This window comes from Podarcis erhardii, assembly GCF_964252035.2.
Source record: "Podarcis erhardii genome assembly, chromosome: 8".
In the NCBI taxonomy this organism is placed as follows: domain Eukaryota; kingdom Metazoa; phylum Chordata; class Lepidosauria; order Squamata; family Lacertidae; genus Podarcis; species Podarcis erhardii.
In genome coordinates this window covers 35,177,051-35,201,945 of record NC_138499.1, presented here as the reverse complement: position 1 = coordinate 35,201,945, position 24,895 = coordinate 35,177,051, and the positions used below count along the sequence as shown (strand labels likewise).

At 40.2% G+C, this 24,895-nt stretch overlaps 2 protein-coding genes across 16 annotated transcripts in view; one reads left to right on the top strand and one right to left on the bottom strand.

Annotated features, from left to right (window-relative positions):
• The window catches only part of CSPP1 (centrosome and spindle pole associated protein 1), a 57,120-nt gene extending 50,469 nt beyond the window's left edge, over positions 1-6,651 (top strand). For 14 of the 15 annotated variants that reach the window (XM_081874014.1, XM_081874010.1, XM_081874011.1 and 11 more), the window contains 3 exons: positions 2,156-2,262; positions 2,906-3,056; positions 6,434-6,651. In XM_081874014.1, the coding sequence (XP_081730140.1) occupies positions 2,156-2,262; positions 2,906-3,056; positions 6,434-6,630 (455 nt within the window). In that variant the 3' untranslated portion in view covers positions 6,631-6,651. Of the gene's footprint in view, positions 1-2,155; positions 2,263-2,905; positions 3,057-5,142; positions 5,216-6,433 lie in introns of all 15 variants that reach the window. The other variant, XR_014159487.1, reaches the window with a different exon arrangement.
• A 1,472-nt stretch (positions 6,652-8,123) lies between these two features.
• Positions 8,124-24,895, bottom strand: part of ARFGEF1 (ARF guanine nucleotide exchange factor 1) — a 70,301-nt gene continuing 53,529 nt past the window's right edge. Inside the window, exons 22-39 of the mRNA XM_081874914.1 lie at positions 24,487-24,646; positions 23,339-23,429; positions 22,457-22,497; positions 22,201-22,370; positions 21,733-21,884; positions 21,441-21,613; positions 20,941-21,101; positions 19,624-19,754; positions 18,137-18,266; positions 17,273-17,408; positions 17,049-17,187; positions 15,481-15,547; positions 14,630-14,759; positions 13,593-13,732; positions 12,774-12,942; positions 11,780-11,918; positions 10,765-10,882; positions 8,124-9,485 (exon numbers count right to left, since the gene is read on the bottom strand). Of these exons, the coding sequence (XP_081731040.1) occupies positions 9,321-9,485; positions 10,765-10,882; positions 11,780-11,918; positions 12,774-12,942; positions 13,593-13,732; positions 14,630-14,759; positions 15,481-15,547; positions 17,049-17,187; positions 17,273-17,408; positions 18,137-18,266; positions 19,624-19,754; positions 20,941-21,101; positions 21,441-21,613; positions 21,733-21,884; positions 22,201-22,370; positions 22,457-22,497; positions 23,339-23,429; positions 24,487-24,646 (2,412 nt within the window). The 3' untranslated portion in view covers positions 8,124-9,320. The remainder of the gene's footprint in view (positions 9,486-10,764; positions 10,883-11,779; positions 11,919-12,773; positions 12,943-13,592; positions 13,733-14,629; positions 14,760-15,480; positions 15,548-17,048; positions 17,188-17,272; positions 17,409-18,136; positions 18,267-19,623; positions 19,755-20,940; positions 21,102-21,440; positions 21,614-21,732; positions 21,885-22,200; positions 22,371-22,456; positions 22,498-23,338; positions 23,430-24,486; positions 24,647-24,895) is intronic.

Genomic DNA, 24,895 nt, shown 5'->3' with positions numbered 1-24,895 from the left:
GAGGAATTCCAGAACAGGTTTAGGGGGCACATGAGAGGAGGAGAGGGGAATGAAATGACTTCCGAAAGCACAAGCAGTTACAGTGGTGCCTCGCAAGACGAAAAGAATCCGTTCCACGAGTCTCTTCGTCTAGCGGTTTTTTCGTCTTGCGAAGCAAGCCCATTGACAGCTTAGCGGATTAGTGCTATTAGTGGCTTAGCGGCTTTTAGCGGCTTAGAAAAAGGGGGGGGAGGGGAAAAAAACCGCAGGAATTCGCAAGACATTTTTGTCTTGCGAAGCAAGCCCATAGGAAATTTGTTTTGCGAAGCACCTCCAAAACGGAAAACCCTTTCGTCTAGCGGGTTTTTCGTCTTGCGAGGCATTCGTCTTGCGGGGCACCACTGTACTTAGCCCTATGTTGACTACAATCCCAAGTCCATTTGGAAGTTAGTCTGCTGAGAGAGAGGATAATATTGGAGAGTAGGATGTGGTCCAGGATGCCTGAACAGAATCTCCCCGAGCTAGCATGGTGTAGTGGTTAGGAGCGGTGGACTCGTAATCTGGTGAACCGGATTCAATTCCCCGCTCCTCCACATGCAGCTGCTGGGTGACCTTGGGCCAGTCACACTTCTCTGAAGTCTCTCAGCCTCATTCACCTCACAGTGTTTGTTGTGGGGGAGGAAGGGAAAGGAGAATGTTAGCCGCTTTGAGACTCCTTTGGGTAGTGATAAAGCGGGATATCAAATCCAAACCTTTTTTTAATATATATATATATATTTCCACATGTAGCTTTCTGCTGGCCAAGTGTAGATTTGAACCATTTTCCCCTTCTCCTTCTTTTAGTCGTCTGTGCCATGCTAGTTCAAAGCACATCTGTTAATGCAAGAGGAGACTCTCCAGATAATTTAAATCAATGTCTCCCAACCACGGCCTCCTTCTGACCTTGTTTCCTTCCTATAGCCCCACATACCCTTACCTGGGAGTAAGCCAAGACACACTGAATTCACTGTGGCTTTCTTCTGAGGAGACAGTTATTTACTGGATGCAAGTCAGCAACACCAGACTACCCCACTCAGCTAGGCGCTGGGGTGGATTCCACCCCGCACCTTGTAGAGCCAGGCTGCTGCTGCCGATGGGCCCTATGTCCCTTGGCAATATCCAGAGACCCTGATCCGCTAGGCACTGGGGTGGATTGCACCCTGCACCGGCAGTAGCAACAAGCATCTCTGGCTTTCCCAGCCCTACCAATTGCCATCCCACCACCGCACTTACGTGACCTGGGGATTGTGGATCACAGGCTCTACTGGTCAAAATGGAAGGCTCAGCAATCGCAGTAGCCCTCCGGAAACAAACCAGGATTGCTCCACCCAAACGCCCGTGGCAAAAAGGAGCATTAGGCCCTGGTGGGCCACCCCTTTACCCACTTGTGATTGGCCAAGCGGATAGCCAGTCAATCAGGATTCCCCCCTCTTCACTTCTCACTTCCCTCTGTGGCCCCCTTTAACCTTGAGCTCTGGCTCCCCATTTACACCATTTTCACCTGTGGCCCCCTTGGAATATCCTGGACCCCCAGGGGACCATATGGCCCCTGGTTTGGAAACACTGATTTAAATAACACAAATGATGTGTACATATGAAAAGAGATATAGGTAGGATTTGTTCTGGGCACTAATTAAATCCTGTTGACAAAACTTGCTATCTTCCCAAAACGTAGCTGCTTTGCAAAAAAAGAAAACAGAAAAAAGAAAGTATAAAAAAGAAAATATAAAACAAAGGAACCCCAATGTTTTATTGCTGCTTCTGTATTATGCAGGATATATGGAACAAAATTAATCTGAGCATAACAGTATGCATGTTTTATTTACAGGGTTTATTTAGCTATTCTAGAATAGTTGCACACATGCTCACATACTTAGTCTGTTTGGAAATCTAAAGCAGCTTCACTGTTGCCAGTAGTGGCCAGCTAGATACTTCTTGGAAATGCACAAACAGGGCATGAGTTCTACTTCAAAGATAAACTTTCCCTGTATATTTCATTTAGACATGTGTAGATGAGTCTTTTGTAGCTATGCTTTAAGATACGAACCTGTCTTTAGCATGTTGAGTGTATTAAGGTTTTTTCATGAACTTTGCTTAAAAATCCAAGTGCTAATATTTTTAATCCTCCTTCACCTAGGTACTGATGGTGAGACCTTTCCTATTTTAGAAGACCATGACTTCAATGTGAATTCACCTCCACCACCGCCAGTATCTGCAAGGGAAAGGAGGCGAGAAAAGAAAATGGTAGTAGAATTCATCCAACTAGTTGCATTTATTGAAATCAGTGGTGCTCAGTAGTTGGGACTAACTTGTCCCCTTTGCGGGCTTTCCAGTGGGAAACAAGCACAATGAATACTTTGCATTCTCTGAGCCTTTATGAACAATGGGTCTGTCAGGTGCACTGGTCTCCAATCAGCTCTTCCATCAGCTTGACTAGAAGCTGAGTGGGATAGGATGGAAATGGGCAGGTGAGATGCTGGGGCTGGAGGATGCACTTGACAGGAGAATAAAATGGAGGTTGTGAGCATGTCAAAGGCCCGTACCAGGTAGTGCGTGTGGGAATCCAGGGGTGTGGGTGGAAACAAGGAAAGAGAAGAGGTAGGACTGTAAAGTAGGAAACCAGAGATGGATCTGAGGGAGAAGAGACAAAGGAGGCTAGAAAGCAGGAAGGGGGAGGAAATAAGGAGGAATTTACCCCAGAAGAGGAGAAGACAGAGGCAAGGAGGCGTATTAGGGAAGTGTCTGCTCAACCTTAGTGCCAAGCCAAGAGAGGGAAGAAGAGTGGCATTATGTGGGTGAAGTTGTGTATTTTATGTAGAAAGCCTTCTAAATTTTCCTCAGCCGATACGTATCATATGCAGCGTCTCATGATTCTTTACATCTTTAGGATGCTGGCGCCCTTGGGCCGACTCCACCACTGCAGACTGATGACGACTCTCTGCACTCAAACTCTAGTCTTAATATAGATCAGCTGAAAGCCAGAAATGAAGAGCGATTGCGAAGGCTGAATGAGCTGCAAAAGAAGGCCATTCATATAGGTATGGTCATTTTGTTGAATTGCAGTAGCCAGGATACTGACATAGCAGCCAGGCATTTGACACACATTTACAGAACACACATTCTGTTCTGCATAGGGGGGAATCAGATTCGCAGGGTGGCATTTAATGAAGCTTTCTTCAGAGTAGACATGTTAAAGTTGGCCCTTAAGTCATGTTCATTAATTTCAATGAGTCTGTTCTGAGTAAGAGTTGAATACCACCCAGTAAATGGAAAATCAAAAATTGCCACAGTAATAGCACTACTGCTTTGAAGGGCTCCAAGTATTAATTGCTGGCATCCTGTTGCTGAGGTTTTCCTGCGCAGCAAAAGGAAGCCCTGCTACATTGCCACATCCAAGTATTTGGAAGCTGTTGAAGTGCCCTACATAGAACTAGTCTCACCTTCAGAGAAATATGTGACTAGGTTTTAGGCTTTGTGCCTTTGAAACAATGCTGTTGACAAGAAGAAAGTGTAGGGAAGAGCAGTAAAGGGCCCAAACTGGCATTTCACCTCACTTTTATACAGGCAGAACACCTGAAGAAATCTGAAAGAGAAGCATGGAGAGTGGGGGATAAAACCAATTTGGACCACTGAAAGCTCCTTCCACATTCTCTCTCTGGTCTTTAAACTTTTAACTGATCTTACCATCACCAGTTAAAAAATTATCCTAAAATTGGGGTGGCTGGGGAAAGTTTTCAAAGGCCCTTACTCAACTTCTGTTTGTTCTTCCCCACTTCTGCTGCAGAGCTTTTAAACTGATGCAAGAACTGGGGGTGAGCAATGATGGGACTCCACGTTCTCTCTTTTCTGCGCTCAGCAGCACAGGTATTGAAGAGAGCAGGAGCAAACAACAGGGGAGGCCAGGAGGTGCCAAGAGCCCCAGTGAGGCTGCCTTAGGTACAAACTCTGTGTGGCCGTCATCAGCTTTACTTTGGAGTGGTGACTGGCTATGCACACAGGTCCTCCCACTACATTGTGGCTTGTGTGCCGTAGGTCAGATTCCACAAAATGAGAATTGTGATGTGGGAGGATCCCCTGTGAGCTAGCTAGTCTAGCCCTCTGCTAGATGCTGGCAGTCAGAGAGCATTCGGCATGGATGGCTGCCCATATTCTGCTTGAAAGCACCTAGTGAAGGAGAGCCACACCCACCCCGCCCCCTGATTGGTTCCATTGTCAAACTGCTCTTACTATTAAGATGTTTCTCTTAATCTCCAACTGCACATGTCCCCTCCTCTAATTTATCCTCATTAGTTCTAGTCCTTCCTCCAGGGCAGCAGAGAACAAGCCTTTGCCCTCTTCCACGTGGCAACCTTTCCAGTATTTGAAGAGCTTCCCTTTGGCCTTCTCCAGGCTAACATACCCAGTTCCTTCAACTCTTACTCATAGGACTTCTTTACTGCTGTCTTCGAAACCTGTTTGTCAAAATCCCCCTTAAAGTGTGGTACCTGGAACTGGACACAGTACTCCAGATGAGGTCTAGCACATAGAAAAGCGCATCACACTGCTGACTCATGTTCAGCTTGTGATTGACTACAATCCTGAGATCTTTGTCACATTTATTGATGCCTTTTTCAACATGCATGCTGCCCAACAACAGAAGTTTTCTGAGTGGTGTACATTGAAAAATTAAAACCGTAAGATAAAAAAGTAAGACATAAGCATGAAAATTCTAACAGAATAAAGACAGCAGCAGTGTAAAACCAAATGTACTGCTGCCAAGCTAGGCATCCTCTATCAAAACTTGTGCAGTTGTTCTTTCATTGTTGTCAAAATTCAGAACCTAGCATTTGTCACTGTGGAGTTTTTTAGCTAGTTTCATCTCACTTTTTCTATTTTATCAATGTCATTTTGAATGTTTGTTTTATCAATGTCATTTTGAATTTTATTATCTTCTGAGATGCTAACTTTACTTTCCAGTTTTGTGTCACGTGCAGATTTGACAGGGATTCATTTCTTCCACCCCCTTCATCGTTATTAAGAATAATCAATTAAGAAATACTGTAGGCGTCATTCCTAAACATCGTAGAAACTAACAAAAGTGTTTAAAAATCTTTCCCCCTTGTATCATGTATTCTTTCTTGATAGGTTAGCATGTTGCATCAACAAAATCGGGACTCATTTTTGACATTTTCTTTATAGAAAGGAAGTGGTGGTCAGGGTGAGTAACTAGCCATAGCTGGTGTCTTGCTTCAGCAGTTAGATAGATAAATAGATATTTGAATATGCTTTCTGGTATGGGTGTGCATCGGCCACAAAATTTGATTTGGATCTGTATCTGTCACTTCTGGAAGCAGCCAAGTCTACATTAAGGTGCTCCGTGGTCTGTCAGATTCAGCTCTTGTTTTTTGCCAGAAGCAGATTTGTTGAAAACAGCTTTGTTTCCTACTATTTTTTGGGGGGAAATGCTATTCCCTCCCCCCCCCCGTTTGGACAGAAATTGATTAAATTTACAGACATAATAGCCCCCCTCCCCCAAATGGGGTAAGCCTGCCAAATTACAAGCAAATATATCTAACAGATGGGGGGCTGAACACCTTGGTGTTTTGTTTTTTTAGAAAAAGGAAACACCTCTAACTTTATTTTGGGGGATAATTAAATGACATTTGCAGCCTTGGTCACCCCTAGTGAGGGAATAAACCCTTCCAAATTTGAAAATGTCTTTCTTTAGTAAGAAAATGTCTTACTAACAAGCATGTTACAGTTTGGGGTGTATAAAAAAGGAATTATCATCATCTTGCTTAGTGTGCTGTGAGCAATTGGTCTGAAACTTGCAGACAGGAGAGAGATGCCCCTAGGTTATGAGTGAAATTAGAGACAAGTAGGTCCAGAGGCATCTGTGCTACAGAACATTTTTAATGTTTATTGGTGGGGGAGTAAAAGGGATTCACTTTTTCACAGATCAGCTTCCTGGAAGCCTGTTTCCTGAATGCTGCTCCCCCTCCAAATCATTCATCACTCTGTACCATCTTTCAGTGTCATTTACAACTAGCTTCTGCCCACACAACACAGCTGGTGTACAGCCAGAAATCTATTTCTGCTTGCGGAACACTAGTCCCCTGAGAATGCATAATTCCTATTCCTCAATCCAATTAGGTGCTTTTGATAACTGTTTGATAACTGTTTGATAACTGTTACCAAACATGCATCTCTTGAACATGCATCTCATTGTACTAGTCACTGGAAGTGGAGAATATTTGAAACCAGCGTGGCTGTATTTATTTTTTTAACCCACCTTACTACATTTTTGTTCTGAACACCCAGTACTGAAGAATAATCTTGTAAAGTCTGGAAACTTGCTAGGTCAGAGAATGATGTTATCATTGTAAAGGTGTGCTTTTTCTGCACCAGTAGCTAAGGTTGATTTATTTTCCTCAAGCTGATGATGTTCCACTGGGAAACGCCGATGACAGAAGACCCAGCTCTGTGGACACAGTGGCAACTGAACCGTGGCTGAGACCTGGGACATCAGAAACCCTTAGAAGATTTATGGCTGAGCAGTCAAGTCAAGCTAAGCTTTCTTCTGAGATGAACTTACCATTCAATTGGCAGGGGCTGTCCACAGCCCATGGCTGAATAAAATCTGTAGTGAAGCCAGTTGTGCCTTTCAAAAGAATGTTTCTCCACTACTGCACTTTCAAGTCTTTAATTTACATGCTGTGTGCAGAAGCACAGCTGTAACAAATCTTGTGAACAACATTTTGACAACCTGCTGCAATCTTCTAAAGTTAAATGGTCAGTATGTTACTGATATGATTTAATCTTGGAAGAGCAACTTGCATACTAGGTCGTCTTGAAACTGGCAAGCTAGAGCCAAACATGCATCTATTCAGCTAGTTGAATGGCACAGAGGCAAAGCTTTCCAGTTTACCCTCATGGTATTTTTTGTTTGAAAAATCACCTCAGACCTCAAGTCTTACAAGCGTGTGAAACGTGTTCTGCATTTAACAGAGCTGAGTGCTGTGGCTTGGATTTCTCATGCATTTCATAGGTATTCAATGATCTGACTTGATTAATAAGTGTTCCTTTTGCCTATTTAGAGCTTATCCTCACTTACCTTTCCTCTGCACTTTGCAGGCATGGCCCACGCTTTAAAGCTCTGTGTCTGAGCGCTCATTTTTTTTTGCTCCAGAGCCACTCTTTACCACTGTGAAAGCTCGACGGTGGAAAAGGAGTGCTCAGACACAGAGCTTTAAAGAGCAGAGCTGTGCCTGGAAAGTATGAGGGGCAAAAGTTAAGCGTGGTTAAGCCCCTTACTCTGTTTTCCAGACTTTCTATCTAATCATTTGTTCTAATATTCTAAATTACCCTGTCATCTTGTGTTCTTCTGTATTTTAAATGTTAGTAGTGAATACTATTAAATATATTTATGGTCATGAATGTAAGATTAAAAAATAAATTATATTTTACTAGGAAAAAAGTTTAAAACCATTCTTGTGGAGATGAATTCTAAAAGAACCAGAGTGAGAGACCCTCCTCTGCTCACCCTTCCCATTCACTCTTGCCCAGTGACATGGCCTGAAAAACACGAGTTCTTTTGTTTCTAGCTCTTGAACTCCAAACACAGGACCAGATGCGTGAGGAGTAGTGGAGATAGGAGCTCCTGTTCAACCATGCTATACTTCTGGGGTAAGTACATATGCTATTAGTACCCCCCTTTTCTAAATCCCTTAAAGTCCCCCCCCCCCTCATAAGACTAGGCCCCAGGGTCATCCAGTGCAACTAAGTGGATGAGAAATTCAGGACAGACAAAATGAAGTTCTTAAATTGGGGAACATGTGGTGATGGTCATGATTTTAAAAGGGAGATTAGCTTTTATCCTCCATGGATGACTGTCAGTGGCTACTAATCATGATAGCTATTAGTTTACATGCTTCTCTTCTTTTTGTAGAAGTAATACACTGGCCATTCAACAAACGCCATTAGTTATACAATTAAATACCCACAACTATTGTGCTTGCAAAGTTTCCAAAGGCAGCACACTGTTGGACCAATCTGCTAAGGATTTTAAAGTTGAAACACTGAAGCAATTAGTTTTTACATTGCATTTGTTTTGATTGCACCAGTGAAAGAATTCAAAAACTTTATTGACCTATAACCTGATTAGAATATGCCAGATGAGAACCAATATTGTACAGAAAGTTGTACAGAATTTACATAGAAAACTTTACAGAGCTGTACCATATACATTTTTCCATCTGAAAATTTTTTCTACATCCACTGTAAGACAGAATGCTTGACAATCTTTTCTTTAACCATCAGAGCACAATTCACAGTATGAATACATTTCCAATAAATTTAAAACCATCCTCAAACCATGCCAGATTTGTTACTTGAATATATTCAACATTAAATTCTGTACATAGTGAAATCTACATCAAACAACCAAAAAAAAAAAAAAAAAAAAAAAGAGGAAAAAAAGTGACAGAGGACAAAACCTAGACTTGTTTGCAGTGATTCAAGTTCCAGTCCTGAAGGATCATTGCGATGGCTTATTATATTTAAAAGCCCTATCACAGGTATATTACAAACAGTTAAAGTCAGTTGTAACATTTTCAATCTGTTTTCTTGACAAAAGGCAGCAAGGCTAGCTTTTGGGATACAGATGGAAAAAATCAGAACTCAACCCCTTACTAGTGCATTTGGTAAACAAACGTACAGGTCTCTAAGAAATAAAAGAATGCAGGAATAACTATATAGTGTTTAGGACTTTATATTACAGACCTGCATCTCTGTACATTTTTTTTTCCACAGAAGGATGATTACCTATATCTCAGATAGCCTGAGTGTGCAAAAAAAAATCAAAAATCTCCAGAATAAGAATTCCACATAGTTGCTAGATCTCTTACATGAGCAATATTTTCATATCTTTTACTACAAACTTTTCTTTTTTCAAAATGCAGCCCTCCTGAGTTGTACTTCTGTCAAAGTTCAAACTTCTTAAATGTGTTAGTTCTTTGGGTACATCTTAAATTCACACCCATCATAAACATCTTTTGATATATATCTCTGTCTAGGAAAGTTAAGAGGCTATCACAGTCCAGGCTGACAACAAGACTGTGGTGAAACTGGCTCTATGGTCAACACAAGCCAGTGGAGGGAGAGAGGGAGAGAGAACCCACTGGAGAACTAGAGTGTTGCAAGCCTAAATTACAGTTTTAATCTGTATTGTGAACCCGTAGATGCACACTTCCATATCAAGAGAGCCCCTTTGTATGGACATTCAGTGCAAGTGATCTTGGTCCTTTGTTTCCTTAGCCACACTTCTACTGCTTGGCTGTTCCCATTCCTTGGTCTGGTGGCTGGGATATTTGAAAAACTACCCCTATCCGCAGAAAAAACCTTCGCAAAACAGCTCGCAGCTCAGGAATCAGATCAAACTGCATTATTTCACACAAGAGAGGATAGTAGAATGATGCGTGAGCTCTGAACTGTTCAATGGGGGAAAAGGGAATCCTGTTAGTTTTGGGGGAATGAGTTGACAACCCAACTACATAGAGACATTACATCAATAATTATAGCAAGAATTAGAGAAATACAAAGAATCTGCAGTGGCTTTCCAAAGTGAAGGAGGAGGCAACAGCAGAACTGAAATGAGGTGTTTCTAGCTACTTTTGATTTAAGCGGCTTATCCTAGTTCAAGGAAAAATAATAATGAAAAAATCCAAAACAATTCTATAAATCTTTCACAGAGGAACATTTTGGTTTTCCTTTCCTCAAGATATATATTTTTTTAAAAAAACCAACTTTCTTTACCATGATTCTCAAAATGCGATGAAAGGTGAAGGGAGAAAACCATCCGAAGACAAATACACAATAATTCTAGAGTACTGGGAGAAGTTAACACCCTTCAAGTTAAAAAAAATGTACACCATCCTATGCACATAAGGACACATGATCTCCACCATAACCTTGCCTTTTCTTTTTTGTTGGAGCAGACAGAGCCAGATCATTGACAAAACAGCAACAGATGCTATGTGCTTTTCTATGACTAATAATTGTTTTACTATTTTTCACTGGAGTTGTTAACAAAAACTGGGATTCCAGCAGCGGAGTGCTACATTCATTTATCAGATTTGGTTCAGAGTCTGCTCCAAAAACAGGAAAAGGGCAGAGTGTGGCTCAATCATGACGTATCTCCATTAATCATTATGCATTTCCCTCTCTCCCACAACATTAGTTGGAATTTTTTCAGTGGAGTGGCCCTGATTAGAATGTCCCAAAGGCCTCAGAATACATATAGGTCTTGGATACTACATTTTATATATGGTGCACACAGCATATTGGGTAGGACATTTCTCATGGAGTCTCTTGAATTTGGGGTTCCTGAATAATCTGGGGTGCTTAGATGTTTTCCATTAGTATCTTGAATGAACCGTACATATGTGGTGGTATCTCTGTAAGCTGAGGGATTCGGGACAGTAGATGGGTCCCTCCCTGCTATACCCATGGCCTCCAGCAAAATTAACATCCATGAGGCAGCAGGAAGGAACCAATTTATGTTGGAAAGGCAGCATCAAGGGCATGCTAAAGCCCAGAGTCCAAGCCTGCCACAAACTACTTGATGCAGGGACCCAACATACACTAAATCAGTAATCAGGCTGGGGAGAGTCCCCCTTCTATTTTCAAACTCTGCAGTCTTCAAAATTGTCCCACTGAGGCCTGGAATCAATATTCAGCATGCCTTACTTATCTGAGATTATTACTTACCCGATCATCACTTATTTTTAGGACCTTCGTTAAGAATAAAAGTAACAGGCTAGTCCAAGCTTCCCGATGACTTTCTGATGTTAAAGTAAGGAAGTAACTGAGAGCTTCACTGCAGACACTGCAAAGCACAACAGACAGTTCCAGGTGTGAGAACAATTAGCTACAGTAGGAGTTTTGTCTACAGTTGTCAGAAAAGTAAGAAAACCTTTAAGCGGTTCGCAAAAATATAAAAGAAAACATTATCAACAAAAACAGTTGAACATGTATTTATAAATATTCAAAAGAATTAAAATCAATAATAGTAAATAAAACATGTAACTTCTACATGTCTGTGTTGGCTTGCTGAAACAGGCTTCTATGGAATAGCTATAAATAAATGATTCACTGATCACATAAACTGGGTGTAGTCCTATCTCAAAATGGGCAGTGACACTGATCAAAGAAAAGGAAAATGTGCAGATAAGGCTGAGTAGTAGGAGAGATCAATGTTTACAGTACTGACAAACAAACCAGCTGAATGACAACAGGAAATTCATTCTTACAGATAAACTGTATAGTTTATACAAGAATGGCATCATGTTGAAATGACAGAATCATAAATGCAAGGTGCACTTGTAATGCAGATCTTACTATTATAGAGTGATTATGCAGATCAAATGCAGAGTCTTGTGGCACCTTAAAGACTAATAAGCTGATGATGGTATAAGCTTTCATAGAGCACAGCCCAGTTTATCAGATGCATGAAATATTTGTTGTTTCTGCTGCAACAAGTAACATGACTACACCTCTGCTAATTCTGCAGAATGACTTATATGTTTTGACGCAACTACAACAGTCATGATCTCCTTATGGAAAGGAATTGAAAGAATAGGACCGGGGGGGGGGGGATCACGTAAGCCAGGATTATCTTTGCACACTACACATTTTCATTTCAAGTAAATATTCAACACATTTGCATACTACAGAATTGAACGGTACACTTTCATGTTTTGAAAGCCTGTGAATGGGTCCTTACTTTAGTAGTCTCCGCTGCACTTCCTCCCATGCGTCTTTGCGACTTTCATCCATATACATACGGAACAGAATGCGTAACCCACAGGCAAGGCTACTTGTCTCTTGTTTCAACAGGTTGGGCTTAGATTTTCCTTTGAAACCTGTCAAAACAATATCACTATTTAGATTGCACTACCTTTATCGGAAAGCCTACTTTGGATTAACGGGTGGGATCTAACTTAGCTCTAAGGTAATGTGCTTGTGAAACAGAGTGTTATCCCTCTCTCCCCTTTGCCCCTTTAGTCTGTTCTAGAGGAGCAGATTTAGGGAGAGTTATGGGATGACGTGCACAGGGGGAGGAGAGGGGGAGAACATTCCATTGCACAAGTGGAAATTGTTGCTCTGGTGGGACATGTTAGTAGAATACTGCCCAATGTGTGTAGATGGGCAGGGAAAAGAATAGGGGACGCACAAGCTAGTTCACATAATGTTTATGGCACCCATCTACTTTGAGCAGGAAGCTTCAAAAATGCAAACAGATTTATATTAAAACATGCTTCTCTTTGTCACTCTTTATTGCACATATCAGAATAAAGTAATATAGGTAAAGGACCCCTGGACAGTTAAGTCCAGTCAAAGGCGACTATGGGGTTGTAGCACTCATCTCGCTTTCAGGCCGAGGGAACTGGCGTTTGTTCACAGACATCTTTCTGGGTCATGTGACCAGCACGCTTCTGGTGCAACAGGACACTGTGACAGAAGCCAGAGTGCACGGAAACACCGTTTACTTCCCACTGCAGCGCTACCTATTTATCTACTTGCACTGGCGTGCTTTTGAACTGCTAGGTTGGCAGGAGCTTGGGCAGAGCATGGGAGCTCACCCCGTTGCAAGAATTTGAACCACTGACCTGATCAGCAAGCCCAAGAGGCTCAGTGGTTTGGACCACAGCGCCACCCGTATCCCTATAAAGTAATATAATATTATTTTGAAAGTCCTTAAAACTCCTAAGTTTTACCTGCTTTCCACAGTGCAGTTCTTTGCTCATTGTTTGAATTGAAAGCTTTAGCAAATTTGTGAGATTCCAGCAAACAGTCCAGCAACTTGAAAAGCTGCTGGGATGTTAAAAAGCGATACATTCCTTGATCTTGTGTATCCACGTGAACATTAAAGTCTACTGCATCTCTCTAAAGAAAAGAAAAATGGAATTGGCATTCATATTGCTAAATATTTTTAATATGATCATGAAACTTCTCAATACCTGCAGCAACTAAATGCTAAAAGCTATGTACAATTGCATTACTCTAGATTCTTTTCCTCAAAAGCAGATTGACCTGAACTTTGCTTTTACTTGATGTCTACTCACACATTGTTAAATCTGTATAGTATGCCACTTGGGAGCTGCTTTTCTAAGCTGTAATCCCATGAGGCTGGGGGATGTATATGAATGGGTGGGAAAGACTGTGTGTGAGCTTCCTACAAATCTACATCACTGGCTCCCAGGGCACAGAGGAGAGTCAAACGGCAAACAAGGACATTCCCATTAGACTTGTGGCACATTATACCTAGAAAAAGAGGTTTCTTTGTGTACTGTTAGCCTGAATTAGAGGCACTTCAAAAGTTACACCAGAAGTAGGGGAAATAAAGCATAAAGATCACTAGCAGTTCTTTCCCAGGTTCTATATAAACTTGGCTACGCTCTCGATAAGAGAATTTTCTTCCATGGAAATTCAGGAATTTTCCAGCAGAAAGCAGATGTTACAAAACAGACCACTGAACCAATAAATGGAGAATAAATGCACATCTCCAAAGGCTGGAACTGGCAAACTGTACTTACCTGTGCTGCAGCAAGATTCTCTGCATCTTCCTTTTTGCTGGTTGCTGGGAAGAAGACGATGTTGTCGATTGTTTGAATGAGTTCCAGTTGAACGACACATTTGATCAACAGAGCACCAAACAGTTTCTGGTCAGGAAATTCTTTAAAACAAAGCACAAAACCATAAGATCAATTTAAGCAAATGTTTAAGTACTCCCAAGATACTTACACTGCACAGCAGTACAGTTGCCAAGACATATTACTGTATGATTTAGTGGTTCTCAATAGTGGTACCCAACTCTGGAACGCCCTTCCCTTTCAGTCGTGTTCAGCTCTAACACTAATGGAGTTTCAACAACCGGTAGAAAAACCAACTAAGCATTTGGCTAAAATGGCACCCCTTGCACGGCAGATGCCATTATGTTATATTGATAATATGCTGTCTAATTTTATACTAAGTTGTATTTCAACTGAATATTGTTTTGTTGTATTTTAATGTGATTCCTCGCTCTGGGATCATGTGAACAATGAAGAGGTGGTTATAAATAATTTAAAGAATAAAATAAAGCATCCTGTGCTACCTCTTCTTTATCTGTGCAAACAAAGGTTGCTAAAAAGCTAAGCTTAAATTTTCAGGCTATAAATGACATTTTAAAAAGCATCTGTATCTTCTTAATATATCATGTCCAAGGTAAAGAAGTACAATCATTTTAAAATGCAAAACTGTTTTATAGGCAACCTGAATGAAATATATTCTGCAGTAGTCCTGGACGCATCACCACTCTCATTTTATACAAGCACAGCCCAGAGCCAACAAATCATAAAGGAAACTTCTGCGCAGACTTTGGGCATCCCTTCCTCTTTTTAAAAGCAGCACTTGAAAAGTCATTCCCAAAGCTTCAAGGAATTTTGGAAGTAGTCTAAAGCCCAATGTATGGAGCAGCAGGGAAAGGGGGTGGGGAATAGGGAGGTCCCACTGGATAAACAGAATTGCTTTTATCAACTAGGGCCTTTGCAGCCCAGCCTTTGTGAAACAACTCCTTAAGGAAACCACTCACTTGCAGGAGGCTTGTTTTTGCTGGCCTCCTCACTTGCTGGTAGCCCCACAATGGGCTGAAACTGTCTTCTATCTGAAGATCTTGGTTGCACAGAGTCATGGATATCTACAGATTTTTGAGATAGTGTATCCTGAAAATGGAAAGAAATAGCAAAAAGCACCCTCAGCAAAACGAAGTTCAGTGTTGAGGAAACCCTACTTTGGAGCATATTTTTGTGAACCTAAATTTTAGTCACCACTTGACAGTCATTATGTCTCCTAGAAGGACATGGGTACAGTTTGCTATAAACACAGTTGTCAGAACTTTTAAAAAGGAATATTATTTGAACTGCTCTAAGGATAAATAAACTGAACTCTTCTTTCATCTTAGAATATTTAAGGACCACACAGTAACAAGACTCAACAGCAACAAAGACTTGGTGTCACATGAACAAACCTCAGGTTCAGTATTCCGTTCTCTTTGCGTCCTCCTGCATTTCCTTTTATCCAAACTGCGCAAGCCATGGGTTCAGAAGCAAAGGCAAATGTTTGTTATGAAGGCGAGAGAGTGCAAAGGAGGAAGGGGAGTGCTGAGCTCCAGGCTAGTTCATGTAATACCAAAAAAATGGTTTGACACTGTGTCGGATTCCAGTCAACATTTATGAGAAAATTAGTGTAACAGACCAATCCTATGGGTATTTATTCAGACATTAGCTGTCATCTACAGTTCACAAATGCAAATATAAGGAACCTGCAGAGTTCAACTTACAACAAAAAAAATGGTCTAAGAAAACCTCTCTTGTTCTACAAAAGGTACATTTTACTCATATATATGAAAGCATTTCCCCTGCCATTTTCACATGGAAAACATACCAATTGTTTCTCTCTTCCAGGAGATGGAGGAACAATATCTCCCCCTGCTGGCCGCCAAGTTAAAAGCCTTGAAAAAATAAAACATAAGTTCGGTCACAAACAGAAGTAACATCTTAAATTTTGAAGACAAGAACAGTGATAAACCTATTTTGCATAGCATTATGAGCAGGAAAGGAGACAAAAGTTACACATAAAATGTTCCAAGGCTACTTATACAAATAAATATAGAATGAAATTCTATTCATAGGAAATCCATTTGAGCTCAGCCTGAGATAGCTCTTTCGCCATAGATCGGCGTTCAGTCAAGACAAGACTGTTTACAAATTAAAGAAGGCAAACAGGCACTGATGTGATAGCCTTCTCCTGGACACAAGGTGAAATCTGTGATGACTGTATTGTAAAACCTCAACACTTTTATAAAAAAGAGAGGCTTAATTGGGCTAGTAAGCAAATTCAATGCAATTCAGAATGATTTAAGAAAAGAAGAAAATGCTTTTAGAAGGGAAGAGACGCTAAAACCTACTTACTCCATGGTTATTTTTTAAAAAATGATTGGGAGGCACTCAGCCTGCCCCTTGGCTGAAGCAACTGGCACCAGAGGCCCTAACCAACGGGAAGTGAGGGAGAACCTGTCCTAGAATAGCTAAAAAAGCTCAGTGGCAGCACACAAGCATTGCAGGCAAAAGGTTCCCAGTTCAATGTTTGGCATTTCCAAGTAGGGCTGGGAAGGAACGCTGCCTGGAACCCTGGAAAGCTACTGCCAGTCAGCGTTGACAATATAGAACTAGACACAGAGACGTCCAACTCCCAACAGACTGTGATCTACTCACAGTATAAAAAAACTGGCAGTGATCTACCCATTGTCATTGGATGGTCCAAAGTTGTTGAGGTTTTTTTAGGAAGCCACAGTGGTCCCGTCCCCCCCCTTTGGGGAGTGGGGCGGAGATCACTGGGGGGCAAATATCTACCAGGATCTACCAGGTACACCCTGCGATCTACCAGTAGATCACAATCTGTTGGACATGGCTGAACGAGAGGAGCCAATGGTCTGGCTCTGAATAAGGCAGCTTCCCATGTTACCCAGTTTCCAGATTTGGCCTGTGCATATGCAGGTCCCCATTTGTGCAGATTCACAAATAAGAGGAGCTATACAGAAACAAAAAGGGCTGTATTTCAGTGGCAGAGCACATGCATTGAATGCAGAAGATCCCATGTTCAATCCCTGGTAGGGCTGGGAGAGACGCCCTGTCTGAAAGCCTGGAGGGTCACTGCTAGTCAGTGTCAGCAAAACTGAGCTAGACGTACTAGTACAGAGCATCATTTTGCGGCACAGTAATTCAGTTTTACTAGCAAACCAGAAGTTAAACTAACCCTTCTCCAGCCCCTGGAGGAGTGTGGGGAGTGTTCATGTGAAACACAGTTTGGAAAACTCTGTACTAGTGCCTTGACTTGGTATGACACATCTCCTATGTTTGTATGCCGTAAAAGCCAAGCATAGACAATAAGACAAGTATATAAAAGTATGCATTGTTCTCATGCCAATTAAATGAAAGGGGGAAATCTCTTACGCATGGGGAATCGTAGTTTTGAAGATATCCAGCATACAGTTGCAAGTCTTATCCCAGATTTCAAGGGTAAACTTCTCACCATTTAAAATGACAACATTTTCTAGGCAGTTTGTACCAGACCGTGCTAGTTGTTCATTGTCTGAAATACAAAACAAAGGCATTGGTTTGTTCATGCTATACAGAGTAAATTGTTTCATTGTATACAATAGCTTGCCTGCACCTACCTTGCTGAACACACCAGTACAGCTGGGCAAATATATCATCCAAAAGGACATCACTAAGTACTTCCAAATACTGGGTGAATACATCACATATTGCATAAAGTGCATGGTTGCAAGTTGTTGTCATCCACTCAGCTTTCTAGGAAAAAGGAAGAGGGAACTTAGCAATGAAGGAATTAGTTAGAATGAAGTTGAAAAACAAAGTAGGGTCAAATCCCTCGAGTGAGATTGGATCAGGGCTTTTTTCTCAGCTGCAACACGGTGGAACTCAGTTCCGGCACCTCTCAGGTGGGTGCCATTGTCATTCTAAGAGAAGGAGGGAGGCATTCATGGTGAGTTCCGGGCACCTCTTTTTCTAGAAAAACGGCACTGGATTGGATATTTTTAAAAAACAGCTGTAGTAAGATAAAATCCAGTTTTATGGAAAAGGCCTTTCTAACTCCAGTATCTCGTTAGTAAAGTGCTTTTCACAACCACAAGATGATTAAAAAGCAGACGTTTTGTCTAAATGAGGAAAACAACTATTTACAACAATCCAGTCCTGGGCTTAATAAACTGAGATGGGATCTCTTTACCCCTCTGATTCAGAATGGCATTATGGAAAGAGATTTAACTGAGGTGTTATACTGCTATTCACCATGCAGATATAAACTCCCATGTGCTTCAACGTTAAAGTCTGCCATAAAGGGACGCCATATACAGGTCTGTAGATGGGGATGAAGCATAGAGGCAAGGGAACACAATGGCAATTCTACAATATAGCCAGTTGGGCAACATCTTATCTGAAGAAAGGTTTGAGCAAAAGAGCTTATGACAGCAATAGAAAAATAAATAGAACTCTAGTCGTAAGTCATAAACTATACCTACTTCAGTTTGTTGTTCTGGCAATTTCATGTTGTCAAATATCCGGAAGACAATCCGAAACAAATCCTGCCACCAGTGTTTTTCATAAGTATGGCCATACGTTTTCATTATTTCAAACATAACCGTTAAGCCTCTGGAATAAAAAGTAAATGGCAAATATGGGAAACCTGAGCAAAACAGAACATCTCAGCTCCCAGAATGACTTTTAAAATCTATTTTTAAACTTGAAGGAGGATCTTGAAACTAGTAAGAACAGGCACAGTGTACCCAATAGGGCAAGGTCTGAAGGCATATGATGCAGCAACCTTATAGCGCCTGCACAAAGAATCCTACATATATGCCATCTTAAGTTTCCATCATGAAAGGAAGGAAGGACAAAAATAAAAAAGGCACTTATGTGAAGCGAGGACACAAACTCTTACTTCTTATCTTCTAAAGTTCACAGGGAATTATGAATCGTTACAAAAATGCAGTTTACAAAAGGATTCAGTTCAGCCAAACGTCAGCGATATTTTTTTTAAAAAGCTGAGAAGATTCTGATTTGATTCCCATCCCCCTTTGCAAAGCAAAGAACTTCCAAAAGTTTCTATTTAAACTAAGATTTCACACGAGAACAGAAGCATCTGCAATGAAATGTGGTAAGACTATGCAGCATTTTTCTTCGCTGCATTAGAAATTCAATTCTAAACACCATTTCCCTTATTTTTCCAAGCTGATGGGTAGGTGAAGAACTGCGAAGGTGGGTGAAGCAATAATATGCATGCACTGAACAGAATGTATTTTACTGGACACAGAGGAATGTTAATCTCCAAAACAACAACCCAATTTTAATGCTATATTCACACATTTAAGAACATAAGAGGAGCTAATTTGGCTATAGAACCACTTGCCTTCCACAATTCAATACCAAATACTGCAAAGGACCACAGAGTTTTTATTTTGCTTTCTAACTTTTATGTGTAGATCAGAGATAGAGATGCATGCTATCAGATTCTGATCTTAAAGGTTCTGTGGCAGCAAAGAAAGATGTTTGGGGGCTATGTGCTGTTTCAATACTTTTTTTTTTTAAGAGCCTCCTATATAAATAACTCCACTTTTTTCTTGGCAAATAAGTTTAAATTTTTAATGGGCTGTTGAATTGTTATTTTGTAAATTTAGAGAATGACATTTCGAAATCTACCCCCTTACAGAGAGAACCTATATCTGCCACACTAAATAACTGTCTCTATTTACATATATACAATGGATTTTCACCAATTTGCTAAGCGAAAATAAGTCCCTATAGCAAACAAAGGGATATAATTGCATAACTGTTATGAGGATTCTCTATGATTCTCAGCTTTTCAGTTCCTTCCAAGATGCTGTCTCCTGCTGATAGTCAGTTTGCTTATATGGCAATAACAATGTTATTTCCCACCCATTTCTTGCTTGAAGACTTGCAAGTGAAACAAAATGTTTTAAAAATTTGAATTACAAATATGGCTTGTTACCTGGTTCTTACATCTAATTTGCATCTATTGATGATACAGGAAAGCTCAAAGAGAATTGGAAACCATCCTCTCACCCAGACTCTGTCTTCTGGAGCTACATTCATATCGTCACTGGTATATTCTTTGAAAGCCTTAGGGAGCAAACACAAGTTTAATACAGCGGAAACACAGTATTAAATGCAATTTCTATGTTCTATACCCAGAAAATCATCAAGCCAGTTGATGCTAAATAAATTATAATTTGGTTTCCTAGGTAAAGCTGCTTTAACTATCACATATCAGGCCCTGATTCAGAGAGGTTTCTACAAACAGCAGCAGTTGTGTGGGCAGTATACAACTAAGTTTTACTTAGAGGACACCTATAGAAATTAATGGACCTGCCTTTATAATGCTCGGTAATTTCAATGGGCCTACTTTGAGTAAGACTTAGTTGAATACCACCTTGGATCCAACTATTGCCTTCATCAGAATTTCCAAAAGGATGTTAACAAATGCAATAATTTATTACACCCATAACCTGATATCCAATGGAGTTGTTCAACTGACATGTGAGGTATTTACAGAGGAATGAAGCAATTTCCAACTGATCCCCCTTTTCCGTAATCTGCTCTGAATTCAGGGAGGGGAGTTGCCCAAAATTGCTTCCTTCTCCATCCTGCTGACAGATGGATAAAAAAACAAAAATACTTTTAATAAATAATTTATAAAAATTATTTATAAAAACTTTCTTTGGATTTATAATACAAAGAAGAAGACACAGTATTGGCTTAGCCAGCCAGATGGGCAGGTTATAAATAATAAGGGTCTGGTGACTTCTGTTTCAGTGTATCTGAAGAAGTGAGCATGCACACGAAAGCTCATACCAAGAACTAACTTAGTTGGTCTCTAAGGTGCTACGGAAGGAATAAAATTATGGTTATTGTTGTCGTTATTGTTATTCATTCTGCTTCCTAAATTCACATTGGTGAACAGCACCTAAAATTAATTTTAAAGCAATTCCTAAATCATTTTAAAATAATCTGGAATACATACTGTAAATTCATTAAATACTATTTTGGGATTATAAAATATATATCACACATATATTGGAATTAATATCTTTGGAGAGAGATTTTTTCTGACCAGACCCCAGAGGCCATGGTCTCCAGGTGGGGGGGAGGGGAATGCTCTGGCCTTGGTTGAAACTGGATCATATCAGCATTCAGAAACAAATGTCATCCCATGAAATTCTCTCCTCTATTTTACACCAGAACATTTATGGTCAAGACTTAGCAGATGAAGCTGTACATAAATACTACTACCACCTATAAATTATACCTGTGGCCTTTCTGATACATATTTTGCACAATGACGAATAAGGCGAATTGCTTCCATACTTGTATCTGGAAAAGCTGCATTGCATGCAAATTCGGACAAGCATTTAACTGCATCCTGGAAAGAATCTATAGTTGCTGGGAAGTGTTTCTCAAACACAATTGCTGGAAGGAAAGAAAATACAGATGAATAGTTAGAATATCTGCCATTTAAACCACAGTAAACAACTTCTAAGATTTTTTAAGATACAGATGTTATCTTGATAAAATCAGTGGGGGTGAACCAGATAATGCTGGACTTCAACTCCTAAAACCCCCAGCCAGCTGGGGATGGTGGGAGTTGTAGGCCAATGGCATCTAGCAGTAAAGCAAAATGATTTTTATTAAGTATTATTATTTAAGTTTTACTATGCAAATAAATTCTGAAGCTAAAAAGCAACACAACAAGAACAGAATATATTATACCTCCTGGCAAAAGGCTGTAAATTATACATGGGTACTCACTGACAATGTGACCTGTAGTTTGAAAGGCAAGTTCAACTATACTTTCATCCTGATCAGATGCAGCCAGATGAAAAACTGAGAAAATATTCTTCCATCCTGAGCGGATGTTTGCTGCTTGGGAGTTTACCATCTGGGCTATGCAGCGAACAACCATGTCACGAATGGTTGGAGATCTACAACAGAAACAAAATTTACAAACAATTTAGTAGTTAAAACTCTAAGCTTTAGCTTTGTACACTAGAGAATGAGAGAATGATTTCAGGTAGCTCACCCATTACACATCATTTATTACCTGTTTCTTTTCATGATATGTTCAAATGGTCTTAAGAAGTCCTTCTGGAATCGGAAATTAGCAAGTTCCCCTTTTTCTAAGAACTTCATTGATAACTGCCTTAAGGAATCGACCGCGAAAATAGCTACATCTTCATTGGGATTACAGCCAACCTAGCAAAGCCAAGTTGGAAACTCATGATATGCAATGTAAAAAGCAAAAAATATACATAATTATTTAAATCTGTAAATAACTGTATGGCAAAACCAGCAGGAAATTATACAAAAACATTAAAAATCCACCGTTTCCTCTAGGTAGAACTATTTATTAGCATAATTATTTTCTAAAACTTTTCTCAAAGTCTAACTTGCAGTAAGTAGTAATTAACTGTGGTATCTTCAGCACTCAAAATGCTGATGGGGCATTTTTATTATATAGATTAAAAAGTCCAATTGGCTTTGTGGAAGAGCTAGTAAATATGAGGCATACCTTATTGAAATGATCTCCAATAACTTCCCAGATTCTAGACCACTGAAGCCTTATTCTCCCCATGTTATAGTAAGAAATCTCCACTATCTTCTGCAGGCTAAACATCCGAGGATGAGTGGCAGACAGCAGTTCATCCATAGACACAGCACAAAGCCATCGAACAAAATCCACTGTTAAATCCACAGAGAATCCACTTAATATGTATTTTTTAACAAGTGTTAATACACTAGTATGGTAAGCAGTGTCCAAAACTTACCAATAGCATTTCCATCTAGCCTTGTAGATCCTGTAAATATTCTGTCAAAGACACAATTTAACAAAACAGTGTAAGAATTTTTCACGGCAGTTTTCCTCAATATATACGAAGATATATATTGGTCAACAAGCCCTACCACTGAATATTTGACATAAATATGTATGTGTGTGTTTATATTTATACACAGGGGACGGCCATTTTAGGCATGTCCAACTGATGTGCGGTTGCCGATGTGTGGGTCTTTTGGACCTGGGAAAGGGAAGAATGGGGGCGTGGCATGCTTATACACACTCCCCCGATGCCTGCAGGGGTTGGGAACGGAACCCCTGCACAAAATGGTGACTGCTTGTTCATATACTAGGAGCTGTGTCCCTGCTGGTATTACTTGCCAACAACTCCATTTACCAGACACACACCTCAACAAGCTCCACTTAGACCAAGTGGGGGGAACCTTGTTGGCTCCCACCTCAGCTTTGACAGGTGGTTAACCCACCTGTCAAAATCCCCAAGTCAGAGGTTGAAAATGCAGGAAGGCTTACAATGCCTGCCTCGTGCTGATCCTCTCAAAGTTTTGCAGACATCCCCTTGCTTCCCCTCCCATACCAGAGGTACAAAGATGGGCAAAGTGGATCGCAAACGCATCTGAAGTCCTTCTTTCTGCCCCCGCAACCTTGCCAACCCTCTCCATTTCGCCCTCACTAACTCAGTTGTATCATTTAGTTCTTTGGATCAACAAACATTACTAGAGCATTACTAGAGGTAGTATCATTAAAAAAAACTAAAACGCTAACAAGTAATATGACTATTTCTAATGCAGCCAAAATATTTATGCTACTATACAAACATCACATTATCAAGCAAAAGGCAAATACAATACCATACCTGTCTACAGCAACAACAACACTTTGTGAGCTAGTTTCTCCAATGGATTCTTGAATACTTGCAATCTGCTTCCAGTCCATATTTCCTCCAACTAGCAGATACATCAATTTTTAAAAGAAGGGATGGATTGTTGAAGGGAGGAAGGAAAAAAAGTAACTTTGCAAACATTGAAATAATTATATGTGCTAGAAATACTGGAGATAATGGTAAAAATGGATGAAATCTGTGTGCTAGAGTTAGGACACACACCACTTCCCACTGCAATGTCATCTGGCTATTGTTAGGAGCTGTTGTCTGTCAACGTTATGAATAAAGGCCCAATGACACATACAGCTCTTTTACACAAAGACTGGTGACTTTATGTTAGTAGAAATAACTTTCACTTGTGCAAGAAAGGTTTTCTAATTTTTGCTCCCCCCCACCGCCCCAAATATCCACTGGACTCCTTATATTTCCAAAAAGGCTACGCCTGATAATCACAGGGCCTCTGGAACAGCATGGAATATGATGGAAGAACTATGTACTAGTGCAAAGTCCCGTGGAAAATAATACACCTATGTTAGTCCCCTTCAGTTATTTCAATAGGTTTACTCCAGTTAGGAATAACTTTGGATACAATCCATTCTTATTTTTAATTAAAATTGTATATTGTGCTTCATCTGATCAGTAGTAGTGGTTCACAACATAAAAATACAAAATGGGAACACAAAATACATAATAAAATGAAAACAAACCAATAACTCCCCATCCCACAAACACAATTTAAAAGGCCACAGAATGTTAATCAGCCGAAGGCCTGGATATAGAGAAACAAATATTAAGGAACAGTAAAATAAGGAAATCTGAGAAGAATCTGTACAAACGAAAATATGAGACTCAAGGTTTTGTTATAGACGGTTTTATCTTAGATGTGAAGTCTTCTGTTGTAACGATTGTACATAAAATGAATAAAGAAGTATCTTAAAAAAGAGACAGAGAAACGTTTTCACCTGGCACTTAAGGAAATGTCATGAAGTCGCCAGGCAATAAAATATAATATTGGTATAGTTCTCTTCTTTCTACAGAAAAGTCACCAACAAAGCTAAACCAGCAACAAGGCAGACATAATGTATTTAAAGCAATTTTGCCAGCTAGTAGTTAGTATTTACAATACTTGCCTATTCCTAGACTAGCAAATTCATCAGGTGCCTGATCCTTTGTTCCTGTAAAAGAACCTTCTCGTCCTCTCACAGTCCCAGAGATGTAACGTGGCTTTACTCCAGTACCTATTAACTGTGCCAATTCAAGCTGACTGATGCATTTCAAAATCTTGAATTTAAAAAAGAATACAGCAAAATAAAATAACCAATCTACTGAAAGACAGATCATTTTTAACATCAAATGTTAGTAAACCCTAGCAATTTTCATCCATACACACAAGCAAACTTCCAGAAACCTTTTAGGTACCGTATTTTTCGCCCTATAGGATGCACCGTCCCATAAGGCGCACCTAGTTTTTTTGGGGGGAAATAAAGGAAAAAAAATTTATTCCCCCCCCCCAGGTGCGGGGCTGGGGCA